Source organism: Aquarana catesbeiana, linkage group LG11, assembly GCF_042186555.1.
Source record: "Aquarana catesbeiana isolate 2022-GZ linkage group LG11, ASM4218655v1, whole genome shotgun sequence".
NCBI lineage: Eukaryota > Metazoa > Chordata > Amphibia > Anura > Ranidae > Aquarana > Aquarana catesbeiana.
Window position 1 is genome coordinate 204,702,623 of NC_133334.1, and position 16,419 is coordinate 204,719,041.

General features: G+C 40.7%; 1 protein-coding gene across 1 annotated transcript in view; it reads left to right on the forward strand.

Moving 5' to 3' along the window:
* Positions 1–16,419, forward strand: part of SLC12A4 (solute carrier family 12 member 4) — a 420,155-nt gene that overhangs the window by 361,320 nt on the left and 42,416 nt on the right. Inside the window, exon 19 of the mRNA XM_073605176.1 lies at positions 2,602–2,771. Coding sequence (XP_073461277.1) covers positions 2,602–2,771 — 170 coding nt within the window. The remainder of the gene's footprint in view (positions 1–2,601; positions 2,772–16,419) is intronic.

Sequence of the window (16,419 nt, forward strand, 5' to 3'; positions counted from 1 at the left end):
CCCTCCACATCACATTACCTATAAGTCATTTTGCTCAGGTGGTTGTACCAGGGTGATGATGCCTGTAGCTGGGTAACTGTGATATGCATAACCATTGCTTTCCAATCCTAAACCCACATCCAGGCAAAGGCAAACAAAAACCTATACAGCATGAACCAATCTGCTCCAGTGGGGGAAATGAAGTATTCCTGATCCCCCCCAAGAGGCAGTCGGATATGCCTTGGATCAACAATCTCTGGTGGTATTACTTATAAATGTTAAAATCCAGTTATATTTTATGCATTTAGGAATGCTTTCTTCCACTGAACTGGAAAGTTCTCACCATGGATGCCAGCCTTTCGAGCTGAAAAGCAGTACTAGGACTAAGAGACTTAAACTCTGACGGAGGCTTATTAGAGCTCAGAGCAGTTTATCTTTCCCTCCTGCAGAAAGGGAACTTCCACCCTCACCATTATTCTATGGGTTGCTCTTGGTCCTTCTTCAATCAGGTCTGGACCACAAATTTGCCTTAAGTATCTTGAAAGAACAGGTCTCGGTTCTAGAGACCGATAGCCTCTTACTCCTTGACAAAGTTTTTATTTTTATTTTGAAAGGGTTGCTCACATAGGCCTACTTTGTTGGACACCAGTGATGCTGTGGGACCTTCTTTTGGTTGCACAAAAGCCACCATTTGAACCGATCCAGGACCATAAGGTGGTATTTCTATTGGCTATTACCTCTGCCAGGTGGGTTTAAGAACTGGCCATCCTGTCCTTGTAAGGAACCTTTTTAGATTCTACATAAAAACAACGTGGTGAAGCATCCAAATGTTTCCTTTTTACCAAAGGTGGTGTCTGGCATCCATTTAAATAAGGATATTGTTTTGCCCTTCATATGCCCTTCTTCTAAAAGCCTAAAGTATACTGCTCTCCTTTGTTTGGACATGGTGTAAACTGTAAGGGTTAACATTGCAGCCTTTATAAAATCAGATTCAATCTTTGTTTGGCCTGATGGAACCAAAAAGGATTCTTTGGCCTCAAGATCCACGATTGCAAGGTTGTTTAGGGCATTTCAGTACCAAGCCTCTGTTGCACAGCTTTGCAAGGCAACTACTTGGTCTTCTGTGCTTACTTTTTATCAAGTTGATGTTCAGACTTCTGTTGATGCAAGTTTCAGCTGCCAAGTTTTGCAGGTCATTATTTAAACTCCATTTGGTCTTGTTTAGGATTTTGTTTCCTTGAGGGCCTGTTGGTTGAAGTTTTATTGCCTAGGCTACGATTACTGCTTTGGGACATCCCATCAATTATAAATGCCAGCCTGTGTCCTGTGCTGTACGATAAAGAAAACAATTTTTTTTTATGTACCTGTAAAAAAATAAAATCTGAGTACAGTACTTGATAATGTTACCCTTACCTCTTTTTTTGGTCCTTCATTGCTCACCACAAAACTGAGAATCACATAGTGAGAGGGGTTATAAGAGGGAGGTGTCAAAGCTTTGAGTGGCTTTGCCAGTGTCCAGTCACATTGAAGATGCAGCATATAATTTATCTGTTGTGAATACCAGCTTATGTCTTATACTGTAATGTAATGTAATACAAGTAAAATTATTTTACAGGCATATATAAAAAATCAAATTATTTGCTCCCTTTTGGTCTGTTTTAATATACTAATGGAAGGCATTTTTATATATACGTATGTATGATAAGTACAAAAATAACTGTTGATAAAGTCACTAAATTGAGCCGTCCTGTGTCTGGGTTCACACTGTTGGGATGCAGACACTGCATGTGATTCGCACAGTTCAGCCATATAGTTTGTATGGCTGAAATCGCATTCACACCAAAATGGTGCAGGGCCCTTTTTTCCCCCGCAGCTGAATCTCATTGCATGGGTGTTCACACTGCGATCAGTTTCGATATGTCATTAAGATAACATTGACACCCGCATCAGATCGCATGGATGCCATGAGATTGCTTAGAGTGTGATACGATGCAGGAAAATGCAGCAAATTTTGTGCTTTTCCTGCATCGCATAAGGGTGAACCAGGAATTATGCTCCCTGTGTTATCTCAAAGAGAGTAATTAGCCCTCCCAGTCCTTATCTTGGGACCAAAGAATGATTAGCCTTAGGCATGGTTCGAATCTCAGTCGGTTCTGCAGGAATTGGCCAAGATTTTAACCGTTTATGGGCAGGCTGAATGTACCAAGTTGATCAACTTGGGTACGACCAGCATGCCAAGTTTTACCTATGATTATCGTTAGCAGCTGCTATAGCCACTGGCAATAATCACGGTCTTCTCCTGGCGGGGACGGCTTCCTCCGCCCTGCCAGCGGGAGAAGACAATGGCCCAGCAGGAGGGATTTACGCATCAACACTGTCTGTCTTGTTGGGGGAATCGAGCAAATTTCTTTCCTGCAACTCATGATTGCAGAAAAGAAATTTGCTCTGTGTATGGCCGGCCTTAATGTTGTGGAGATTTTTTTTTTATATATATTTTTTTTAATATTCATACTAACAATGTTATATCAAATGAACAGAGAAGGATACAAGCAAAAAAATTGTGCTATGTATTTAGACATTTTTGAAGGAATGGAAAGATAACTGTGCTATTTGTATTTCCAGAAACTGTACGGTGCACAACTGCTGCTCATTTGGCACTCATGGTCCCAAAAAATGTGCCCTTCTATCCAAGTAACCATGAGCATTATTTAGAAGGAAATATTGATATCTGGTGGATTGTGCATGACGGTGGAATGCTTATGCTGCTGCCATTTCTGTTAAAGCAACATAAGGTATGATGCAGACTGATTTACTGGTATGAAGGGAGTTATTAAATTTTTTTGTCATTTTATGAAATGAAAGCCATTCATGACAGTTAAAATGATTGCTGTTACAGTGATCATCAGTGTAAAAGAAAAAAAATCTAGATGACCTTCCCAAAGTAGTACAGTGTCACCATAGTGACACTATGTACAAAAAATAATAAACTTTGAAGAAAAAAATAAAATTGTAAAAAAAAAAGATATATTTTTTTACATGCTATATTTTTTTACATGCGGTCAGCAGGCAGTGTCCCTAACCACTGCCACCCACTCAAACGTGGTATCGCCATACTCAAAACGAGTATCAGAATGTGTTTTGGGGTGTAATTCGAAGTATGCCCATGTGTGAGAAATATTGTATTAAATTGACAACTTTGTGAATAAAAAAAAAAAATAATTATTTTCATTCTGCAAAAATGTAAAAAAAAGTCTTCAAAATTCACTATGCTTCTTAAAAATACTTTGTGGCATTTGCTTTCCAAATGTGGTTGGTTATTAGGTGTTTCCACTGTCTTGGTGCTCAAAGGGCTATGAAATGTAATAGGTAGTTAGGAAATTAGATTCCTAATTTTTACTCCATGAAAGCCCAAAGGTGCTCCTTGGATTTCTGGCCCTTCTATACATCTAGGCTGTAAAAGTCTCACACATGTGGTATCCTAATACTCAGAAGGCATAGCGGAATGTGTTTTGGGGTGCAATTCCAAGTTTGCCTATGCCGTGTGTGAGACATAACTTATTAAAATGACAACTTTGTAAAAAATAAACAAATCGTATTTATTTACTTTCGTAATTTTCTAAAATATTTTGACAAAAAATTACAACTTCAAAAAACGAAACACTTTGGACTGTCTACTTTTCAAAAGGGGGTACTGTCCTGGCATTTTAAGATCTCAGGAAATGAGATGGGCATTCAGTACATCAGGATTGATCAACCTTTTAATATATATGTAACATACATTGTAGACGCTATAACAGGGGTAGGCCACCTTAAAGAGGTGGAGATCTACCTGAACCACATGGGAGAAGTCAAAGATCACTGTGTGCAGTGTTACCTCCTGACACCTGATTTAAACCTCTAATTGCTGTACTACCTCACTGCAATAATGGCTTTAAATCAGGTGATATGGAGCCATCATAATGCCTCCTCACCACCTGTCAAACACACTTGGATCACCTTTCAGAAGAGCAGCAGTGCCTGCTGCACTTGTCGATGAGCTCTTAGTTAGATCTGGCAATAGCACCCTTAGGGCTCATTCACGTAAAGTTGGGGGTTGGTAAAACCCTGTGGTTGAGTTGCGGTTTTACCGGCCCCAATCTCTATCCCCTTAAGCTACTGAGGCAGCGGCCAAAGATGTACACATCCCGCAGCAGGAATTAAGCCCCATGTTGCTTTTGGTGGGTGCTACCGCCTGCCAATCGCAAACCATTGAAGTAAATGGGGCCACTCTGTAAGCGCCCCACAACTGCATGCTTCTGCGGGGTCCAAAGAGTTAAAGCAAGTGCTAAGAAAGCAACAACACTACCTGCTTTAACCCCTTGTTTATGTAATGCACAAGGTTGCAGGGCACTTGCAGAGTGGCCTCTTTCACTTGAATGGGTCATGCTTGGCAGGTGCTACACCCACCAACCATGACAGGGCGTATAACTCCTGCTGCGACTGCGACATGTGTATAGCCCTGGCCACTGTAGCTAAAGGGGGTGTGGTTGGGGTGATAAAAACATCTTAACTATGGGATTTTACCACACCCAAACTACAAATGTACACTTACTGTTCTATAAGGCTGCTTTCACACTGATGTGCTGCAGTTTACCTGCCTCACAGGTGCAGTGCATCTGCAACTTTCCTGGGTTAGCTGCGCTTTGCAATTGACTTCTATTATATCCTGCAGGTGTGGTGCACTTTGTGAAAGCACACCTAAACTGAGTTTTGGTGTACTTTTAGAAAGTGCACCAAACACGCAGGATATAATAGAAGTCAAAGGCTAAATGCAGCAAACTCGCAGGAAAGCTGCAGATACACTGCACCCGCAGTGGGTACACTGCAGCATATCCGTGTGAGAGCAGCCCTATATATTTTTTTGTCCAGTGTATTGTTTCACACTGACCTGAAGATCTCTTCTTTCCTGCTGGTGGCGCCACTCTGGAGACCGCTACCCGGGATAAGAAGTGGAGTGCAGTTGGTATCACTCCGCATGGGACAGGAGCCAGCACTACAGAGGAGGCATTGGCTTATGCGGCTCTTGCTCCGTACTGCAGCTTCAACTTTACAAGTAGTTCCTCTGCATTGCACTCTGTTTGATGCTCTGGAATGAGGGGTCACAGGCTGAGACTGCAAACTACCAGTCACCTACTGGTAGATCGCTGACCCCCCTCTATAGCTTTTACACAGACTTTATAATATACACTGATTTGGGGGATTTTTTTTACCAAAGAAAAGTAGCAGAATACGTCTTAGCCTGAATTTGTGAAGAAAGATTATTTATTTGCAAAATATTTTAACAAACTAAGAAATAAGATTTTTTTTTCGTTTATATAACAAACAAAAAAACAACCCAGTGATGATTAAATACCACCAAAAGAAAGCTTTATCTGTCTCAATAAATGATAAAAATGTAATTTGGGTACAGTGTTGAGGAATTGTCATTCAAAGTGTAACAGTGCTGAAAATTTAAAAATTGCCTAGGCGAAGAGGAGGTGAAAGTGTCCTGTATTGAGGCAGTTAAACAGAAAGGGATCATCATCAGCATTCCAACTTTACAAAGAAAGCAACAAGAAATATAAGGGTGCAATCAGGGCAGCTAAGATAGAACACGAAAGGCAAATAGCGGAGGAGAGTAAAAAAAATCCCAAGAAATTCTTTAAGTATATAAATAGTAAGAGAGGGAGGACAGACCATATTGGCCCCATAAAGAATGATGAAGGTAATCTTGTTACTAAGGATGGACAGATGGCAAAGGTATTGAATTTATTCTTCTCAGTCTTCACTAGGGAAACAGGGGGCTTCAGTAACTAAAACTACAATGTTTATCCTCCTGACACGTCAGAGTAAGCACCCTCATGGCTAACAGAGGATAGAATTAGAAATAGACTTGAAAAACTCAACATTAATAAGTCACCGGGACCAGATGACTTGCACCCGAGGGTCCTTAAGTAATTGCCAGTCAAGTAATTGCCAGACCATTGCTCCTAATTTTTACAAACAGTCTGACTGGAATGGTACCAGCAGATTGGAGAAAAGCCAATGTAGCACCAGTATTTAAAAAAGGGCCAAGATACATCCCTGGGAATTACAGACCAGTTAGCCTAACATCAATAGTATGCAAGCTCTTGGAGGGGATGATAAGGGACTATATACAAGATTTTAGTAATGACAACGATATTATTAGCAGTAATCAGCATGGATTCATGAAGAATCGTTCTTGCCAAACCAATCTATAAACTTTCTTTGAGGAGGTGAGCTGCCATCTAAAGGAAGGCCCGTAGACGTGGTGTATCTGGATTTTGCAAAGGCATTTGATAGAGTTCCCCATAAACGTTCACTGTACAAAGTAAATCGAAAAAGGAATATTCCCCTAACTGGACTTTAAAGGCACTGAAATTCCAAAATAGGTAGAAAAGTATAAATTTTATTAATAACAAAGATTCTTGCGTGAGATACAGAATAAAAAAGAGGAATGTTAGCAACAATGCATATATATATATATATATATATATATATATATATATATATATATATATATATATATATATTGACAGTCATATACTGTAATAATTGACAATATTACTTTATAGTTCACCCTACGCGTTACGGAGTTTCCAAAATCTCCTTCTTCAGGGGTACGTGAAAGAATCAATCATATGTCTATAATATATTAACAAGACGGTTTTAGGCATATAATCTTAATAGCCAAAAAGATGGATAACAAAAATACAATATTGGTAATGATGACATATGCACTTACATATTTCTGAAACTGTCATATGTATGAACTTTCCAAAAATATTAAAAACAGGAAAATTGAGCGGAGTTGTGTCCTGGATCTGCCCGTCTGGGCTTTTTGAAATGTGGATGTACTTGTTGAAAAGTGGTCGGATCAACCCAAGGAGGGGTAATCGCCCAACATGCTGAAGTCGAGAAGAGGCGTGACCCTATGAGTAAGAGCATTGTGAGATATTTTTTGTATTTTGTGTTTTGTATTCATTGTAACTATTATCTGACGATCAAATATTAGTTTCACCCAGGGGCACCGTACCTGATAACAGTCATACCTTATGATGGAAAGATGGATGCTATTCATTCACAGGCAGTGGTGGTGTGCCATCAAACAAGTTGCCACTAAAAAGTAAAGTGTGTAAGAAGAAGGGAATGTTATTGATATAATGATAATATATATGAGCGTAATTATTAATAAACTAAGATGTAATTATTTAAATGTCCAAAATGGATTACTGATCATATCTCATCTCATAATCAGTCATATTAATAAGAAAGGCTCTCAGACTATAAAAAATTAAGATGAAAATCAAGATGCATAGTATATCGCCCCATGATGGACTGTTTATAATAATATTTAAACCATAATTATAGTATTACAGGATTGAAAGCAGTGACATAAGCTTTATAGATAAAAGTTTTGTGTTATGCATTAAGTCCACCAGATGGCGCAAAACTTGATGATCAAGCCATTTGTCAGTTCATTGCCATCTTTTGTGAAAGACACTATTCATTTCCTAAAAATTCTTGAAGATCTGTACATTCCGGAACACACTACATTAGTCACAATTGACGTTGAGGCTTTATATAGCTCGATTCCTCATTCTAAAGGCCTTGCAGCCTTTCAACACATTATAGGTGTGGATAGCGATGGAAATCCCTCATATAGTTGTTTCATTCTTTCCCTCCTAGAATTAATCTTACAACATAATGTATTTTCTTTTTTCGGTTCCCACTACCTCCAGATACAGGGCGTGGCTATGGGGGACATCATGCGCCCCATCCTACGCAAACCTGTATTGTATTGTGGGAAAAGATGCTATATTTTGATTATTATTTATCTATGTAGACTATATTACATCATGGTTCCGTTACATAGAATCATATTTTCATTATTTGGGATGGCCCCACTGAATCATTGCAGCACTTCCTAGAAAGAATGAATAAAAATGAATTCAAACTGAATTGTACTGTGAGTTTTGACAGAGCGCGAATATCTTTTCTCGATGTCGAGGTCTTTTGGGACAATGATGGCAAATTAGGTAGTAATTTGTACAGGAAATCTACTGCTGGTAACAGCATACTTCATGCTTCGAGCTTTCATCCCCAAACGTTAGTAAATTCAGTACCGTATAGTCAGTACTTGAGGATAAAGCGGAATTGTTCTGGGGAACAAGATTTTCAAATTCAGGCCTTACAGCTCCGCGATAGGCTACTTGGAGGGGCTATTCTCACGCCTCCCTGGAAAGGGCCTATCAACGTGTTATGTCATGTGACAGAAGTGAATTATTACATACTCAAAAGCCCAAAAACAACACCAACCCTATCCGCATTATCACACGATACAGTAATCAACAATCTAAAGTAAACAACATCATTAAAAAATACTGGCATATGTTATCACTGGATACGGTACCTGCAGATATTGTAAATATATGCACACTACTAGGAATCCTATACTCCCAAATGGCCAGATATTCCGTCCAAAACATTTTGCAAACTGCAAAACCATTGGTGTTGTCTATATGCTATGTTGTGATTGCAGTTGCTTTTATATAGGCAAGACAAAACTTGAGTTTTGGAAATGGGCCTATAGACACATTAGAAGTATGGAAACAAACAATCCCGATTTGCCTTTGGGCTGCCATACAAGTACGGTGCATGGAGGCAGATTTCACAGAATAAAATTTCTGATTTTAGATCGTGTCCACCCCAGCTCCAGAGGGGGTGACTGGAACAAAACCCTCCTCCAGCTGAATCTGCGGTGAATACATCCTTAAAGCCATTTCACCTCCCAGCCTCAACAAGGCCGTATGTTTCAAGCCCTTTTTGGAGGGGTTCTCATCTGGTGGCACGGAGAGATAGCAATCTGCTACACCAGGCAACTCGAGATGGAGTTACCCCTTCCCTTTTCCCCTTTTTTGTTTTTTTAAGAGATAGATATTTTCCTCTTCGAATGATGGATGTCCATACATTTAAACTTTTCAGCCTCAGCATTTTAGGAACAATGTAGTTTGGTTTCAATGTGATGTTATTGTGTACAAATATAATGAACAAATATGGTGTACATTTATTAAATTGTTCTACTGTTTTGCATCATGAGAATCATTGCAGGTGTATTATTGTCTCCATGTAATAAATTGGAAGTTTATATCTAATCTAGTATTGTACTAAATGACATTTAAATTGTTATATAACTATGGTTGTTGCTTTTCTGTCAGTGCTATGAGCAGGAATTCTGTCCTGGTTAATCTGTCCCAGTTAATCTGTCCCGTCACCTATATCTCCCTATTTAAAACATAATTGTTTTTTTCTACCTCTAGGTGGTGCTGTTCATTGAACCTAATCTTTTTCTTTACAAGATTAAATTTACCCAACTAATATACGTTTTTTTTCTCTTTTATTCCCCCCTGTTTGTGCTTGTAGTGATCAGCCTCCCCGGATTTCATCCTACATGCCCGACACACAAAGCCGCCCAGATTTGGCAATCTGGGGCGGCTTTTATATGGCTAGCCGTTCAGACAGATTAATTCTGTCTGACCGCCATCTTGCTTCTCCAGCGCGCATGCGCTGTACGCCGGTGAGGCTACTGTGTCGGTGGGCCGTGGGTGCAGGCCGTCATTTCGCCATGCTCGTCTTCGAGTATATGCAGTTCGGGAAGGGGGCGTGCACGCTCGACTCAGGAAGCCGATGGTGCGTTGTCCCCATACCTCCTTCTTTAATCTCGGACGCAGCTGATACTGATCGGCTGCGTCTGTGATTGGCGGGGTGTCAGTATAAAACACAGGCATTGTGGAGCACACACCAACATCCACCATCAGGTTGGATTCTGCATTTTGTCCTCACATCGTGTCTTAAATCTATAAGGTATAATCACATTCACTTACGCTCTTTTTACTGCCCTCTATCCATGGTTACTTAGATCTCTCGCCCTCTTTTTGCAATCTCAATATTTTATGGCTACTTCATTGGAATTTTTGAGTTTTCATACTCTACTGCAGGGATCCTCAAACTACGGCCCTCCAGCTGTTGCAGAACTACACATCCCATGAGGCATTGTAAAACTCTGACATTCACAGACATGACTAGGCATGTTTGGAATTGTAGTTCCTAAACACCTGGAGGGCCGCAGTTTGAAGACCCCTGCTCTTCTGGCTTAGTTTCAGTCTATTTAGTAGTCATCCTTGATCATCAAGTTTTGCTCCATCTGGTGGCCATAATGCATAACACAAAACTTTTATCTATAAAGCTTATGTCACTGCTTTCAATCCTGTAATATTATAATTATGGATCAAATATTATTATAAACAGTCCATCATGGGGCGATATACTATGCATCTTCATTTTCATCTTAATTTTTTATAGTCTGAGACCCTTTCTTATAAATATGACTGACTATGAGATGAGATATGATCAATAATCCAATTTGGACATTTAAATAATTACATCTTACTTTATTAATGATTACGCTCATATATATATCATTATCAATAAAATTCCCTCTTTTTTTACACTCTCTACTTTTTAGTGGCAACTTGTTTGATCGTACACCACCACTGCCTGTGAATGAATAGCATCCATCTTTCCATCATAAGGTATGACTGTTATCAGGTATGGTGCCCCTGGGTGACACTAATATTTGATCAACAATAAATATATACAAAAAATAATTCACAATGCTCTTACTCATAGGGTCACGCCTCTTCTCGACTTTATCATGTTGGGTGATTACCCCTCCTTGGGTTGATCCGACCACTTTTCAACAAGCACATCCACATTTCAAAAAGCCCAGATGGGCACATCCAGGACACAACTCCGCTCAATTTTCCTGTTGTTTTTAATATTTTTGGAAAGTTTATGCATATGACAGTTTCAGAAATATGTAAGTACATATGTCATCTGTACTCATTACCAATATTGCATTTTTGTTATCCATCTTTTTGGCTATTAAGATTATATGCCTAAAACTGTCTTGTTAATATAATATAGACATATGATTGACTCTTTCACGTACCCCTAAAGAAGGAGATTTTGGAAACTCCATAACACGTAGGGTGAACTATAAAGTTATAATGTCAATTATTATATGACTATCAGTATATATATGCATTGTTGCTAACATTCCGCTTTTTTATTCTGTATCTCATGCAAGAATCTTTGTTATTAATAAAATTGATACTTTTCTACATATTTTGGAATTTCAGTGCCTTTAAAGTCGAGTCAGGGGAATATTCCTTTTTCGATTTAGATTAGATTTGATTTAGATATTTGGATGTGGCACCCCTCAGGGACTCCCTCCGATAATTAAATTTGACTGGACAAAGTAAGGTCCGTTGGCATGGACCATAGGGTGAGTACATGGATTAAAAAGTGGTTACAGGGGTGAGTTCAGAGGGTAGTGATAAATGGGGAGTAATCGTAATGGTCCAGTGTGGAAAGCGGGGTTCCCCAGGGTTCTGTCCTGGGACCAATCCTATTTAATTTATTCATAAACGACCTGGAGGATGGATTAAACAGGTTCAATCTCAGTATTTACAGACGATACTAAGCCAAGCAGGGCAATAATTTCTCCCCAGGATGTGGAAACCTTGCAAGAAGATCTGAACAAATTAATGGGGTGGGTAACTACATGGCAAATGCGGTTTAATGTAGAAAAATGTAAAATAATGCATTTGGGTGGCAAAAATTAGAATACAATCTGCTCAATAGGGGGAGGCCCTCTGGGGAATCTAGAATGGAAAAGGACCTGGGAGTCCTAGTAGATGATATAATCAACAATGGCATACACTGCCAAGATGCTGCAAGCAAAGCAAACAGAATAATGGCATGCATTAAAAGGGAATTAATGCCAGATATAAAACGATAATTCTCCCACTCTACATGACTCTGATCCGGCCACACCTGGAGAATGCCATCCAGTTCTGGGCACCAGTCCTCAGGAAGGATGTGCTGGAACTGGAGAGAAACCAGAGAAGGGCAACAAAACTAATAAGGGGACTGGAGGACATTAGTTATGAATAAAGGTTACGAGCACTGAACTTATTCTCTCTGGAGAAGAGACATTTGAGAGGGGATATGATTTCAATGTACAAATACCGTACTGGTGACCCCACAAGAGGGATAAAACTTTTCAGCGAAAGGGAATTTAAAAAGACACAAGGCCATTCACTAAAATGAGAAGAGAAGTGGTTTACCCTAAAACTGCATAGAGGGTTCTTTACTGTAAGAGCGGTAAAGATGTGGCATTCTCTTTCACAGGCAATGGTTTCAGCGGGAAGCATCGATAATTTCAAAAAACTATTAGACAAGCACCTGAACGACCACAACATACAGGGGTATACAATGTAATACTGACATAAAAGCACACACACAGGTTGGACTTGATGGACTTGTGTTTTTTCAACCTCACCTACTATGTAACTATATGTAACTGCTGCTCGATGCCAAAGTGTGCAGAGATGTGCCATAAGTCTAAGTAAGGCAGATGCATCTAAGAACATTACAGCGTAGAGTTAGGATGAATAGGCACAAGCCAGTTTTTCCACCTCATTCCAGTGGTTGTAGAATTGTACCGTAGACCAAGAAGCCAAGGTGCACAACTGAGCTACTGTATGATACTTAAGGATATCTACTTGCCGACTGCGCACGGTAGCTTTACGGCTACAGTGCAGCCGGCTGCGTAGAATTGCATATATACTGTGTGTGTGTATATATGTGTGTGTGTATATATACAGTGGGGAGGGAAAGTATTCAGACCTCCCTAAATTTTTCACTCTTTGTTATATTGCAGCCATTTGCTAAAATCATTTAAGTTCATTTTTTTTCCTCATTAATGTACACACAGCACCCCATATTGACAGAAAAACACAGAATTGTTGACATATTTGCAGATTTATAAAAAAAAAAAAAAAAAAAAACCTGAAATGTCACATGGTCCTAAGTATTTAGACCCTTTGCTGTGACACTCATATATTTAACTCAGGTGCTGTCCATTTCTTCTGATCATCCTTGAGATAGTTCTACACCTTCATTTGAGTCCAGCTGTGTTTGATTATACTGATTGGACTTGATTAGGAAAGCCATACACCTGTCTATATAAGACATTACAGCTCACAGTGCATGTCAGAGCAAATGAGAATCATGAGGTCAAAGGAACTGCCTGAAGAGCTCAGAGACAGAATTGTGGCAAGGCACAGATCTGGCCAAGGTTACAAAAAAAATTCTTCTGCACTTAAAGTTCCTAAGAGCACAGTGGCCTCCATAATCCTTAAATGGAAGACGTTTGGGATGACCAGAACCCTTCCTAGAGCTGGCTGTCCAGCCAAACTGAGCTATCGCGGGAGAATAGCCTTGGTGAGAGAGGTAAAGAAGATCCCAAAGATCACTGTGGCTGAGCTCCAGAGATGCAGTCGGGAGATGGGAGAAAGTTGTAGAAAGTCAACCATCACTGCAGCCCTCCACCAGTCGGGGCTTTATGGCAGAGTGGCTCGTCGGAAACCTCTCCTCAGTGCAAGACACATGAAAGCCCGCATGGAGTTTGCTAAAAAAAACACCTGAAGGACTCCAAGATAGTGAGAAATAAGATTATATGGTCTGATGAGACCAAGATAGAACTTTTTGGCCTTAATTCTAAGCGGTGTGTGTGGAGAAAACCAGGCACTGCTCATCACCTGTCCAATACAATCCCAACAGTGAAACGTGGTGGCAGCATCATGCTGTGGGGGTGTTTTTCAGCTGCAGGGACAGGACAACTGGTTGCAATCGAGGGAAAGATGAATGCGGCCAAGTATATCCTGGACGAAAGCCTTCTCCAGAGTGCTCAGGACCTCAGACTGGGCCGAAAGTTTACATTCCAACAAGATAATGACCCTAAGCACACAGCTAAAATAACGAAGGAGTGGCTTCACAACAACTCCGTGACTGTTCTTGAATGGCCCAGCCAGAGCCCTGACTTAAACCCAATTAAGTATCTCTAGAGAGACCTAAAAATGGCTGTCCACCTACGTTTACCATCCAACCTGACAGAACTGGAGAGGGTCTGCAAGGAGAAATGGCAGATTGCATCTTTCCCAAAAAGACTTATGGCTGTATTAGATCAAAAGGGTGCTTCTACTAAATACTGAGCAAAGGGTCTGAATACTTAGGACCATGTGATATATCAGTTTTTCTTTTTTAATAAATCTGCAAAAATGTCAACAATTCTGTGTTTTTCTGTCAGCATGGGGTGCTGTGTGTACATTAACCACTTAATAACCGGCCCATAGCCAAATGAAGGCTACAGGGCGGTTGCTTAACTCTGGGAGGGTGTCCAGGGACGTCCTCCCAGAATTCTGCTCTTGCGCGCCCCCTAGGGCGCGCACTCGAGAGCATCCGTGACCGCCAGGTCCAGAGGACCCGGCGCATCACGGATCTCGGTAAATGGCCGCTAATCGCGGCCGTTTACCATGTGATTGCTCCGTCAAATGATGGAGCGATCACATGTAAACAAACCAGCGTCATGTCATGACGCCGGTTCCTCTCCTCCCCTCCTGTGTACCGATCAGTACACTGTGAGTGGAGAGGGGGATGGATGGTAGCAGCTCTGTGGGCTGAGCGCTGCACAGTAACATCAAGCCATCCATCCATCCATGCTCAGCCACCCCTCACTACTCTGCAATGCCCTGCAATGCTGTGCAATACTCTGCAATGCCCCACAATACTCTGCATTGCCCCACAATACTCTGCATTGCCCCACAATACTCTGCAATACCCCACAATACTCTGCCATACCCTGCAATACCCCGCAATACTCTGCCATACCTTGAAATACCCTGCAATACTCTGCCATACCCTGAAATACCCCGCAATACTCTGCCATACCCCGCAATACCCAGCCATACTCTGCAATACTCTGCCATACCCAGCCATGCTCAGCCATGTTCAGCCATACTCTGCCATACTCTGCCATACTCTGCCATACTCTGCCATACCCCGCAAAAGTCTCCAATACTCTGCCATAACCCGCAATACTCTGCCATACTCTGCAATACCCCGCAATACACAGCCATACTCTGCAATAGTCAGTGATACCCATCCATACTCTGCCATGCCCAGTCATACTCGGCGATACTCTGCAATACCCAGCCATGCTCAGCCATACTCTGCCTCTGTATGTGGCCAGGCTGTGGAAGTCTCACACATGTGGTATCGTCGTACTCAGGAGGAGTAGGAGAATCTATTTTGGGGTGTTATATTTGGTATGTACATGCTATGTGTTAGAAATATTGTATAAATGGACAACTTTGTGTTAAAAAAAAAAAGCGTTTTAACCACTTCCCGCCTGCCGTCATACAACGTCCTTGACTTTGTGCGGGGATATCTGAATGATGCCTGCAGCTACAGACATCATTCCGATATTAGCTTTTTTCAGCCGGCGATTCCTTACATCATAAGAACGATCATAGCGACTGTTACACTGCTTGATCGTTCTTACAGGAGGCGAGAGGGGACGTCCCTCCCCTCCCGCTGCCCTCTGGTGCTTCTACCGATTCACCACTACGATCGAAGCCAGGATCGTTTTTTTTTTTATTTCAGGCACAGCCTAGAGGTGAGATGTGGGGTCTTATTGACCCCATATCTCACTGTAAAGAGGACCTGTCATGCCATATTCCTATTACAAGGGATGTTTACATCCCTTGTAATAGGAATAAAAGTGATCAAAAATTTTTTTGGGGGAAAAAAGTGTCAAACTAAAATAAATAAAGTAAAATGAGCAATAAAAAAAAAAAAAAATTTTAAAGCGCCCCTGTCCGTGTGCTCGCATGCAGAAGCGAACGCATACATAAGTCCCGCCCACATATGAAAATGGTGTTCAAACCACACATGTGAGGTATCGCTGCGATCAGTAGAGTGAGAGCAATAATTTTGGCCCTAGACCTCCTCTGTAACTCAAAATTTGTAACCAGTAAAAAATTTTAAAGCGTCGCCTATGGGGATTTTTAAGTAGCGAAGTTTGGCGCCATTCCACAAGCGTGTGCAATTTTGAAAAGTGACATGTTAGGTATCTATTTACTCGGCGTAACTTCATCTTTCATATTATGCAAAAACATTGGGCTAACCTTACTGTTTTGTTTTTTTTTAAAGCACAAAACTGTTTTTTTTTTTCCAAAAAAACGCGTTAGAAAAATTGCTACGCAAATATCGTGCGAGATAAAAAGTTGCAATGACCGCTATTGTATTCTCTAGGGTCTTTGCTAAAAAAAACATATATAATGTTTTGGGGTTCTTTGTAATTTTCTAGCAAATAAATGAGGATTTTTACATGTAGGAGAGAAATGTCAGAATTGGCCTGGGTGCTCCAGAACGCCTGAAGGTGCTCCATGCATGTTGGGCCTCTGTATGTGGCCACGCTGTGTAAAAGTCTCA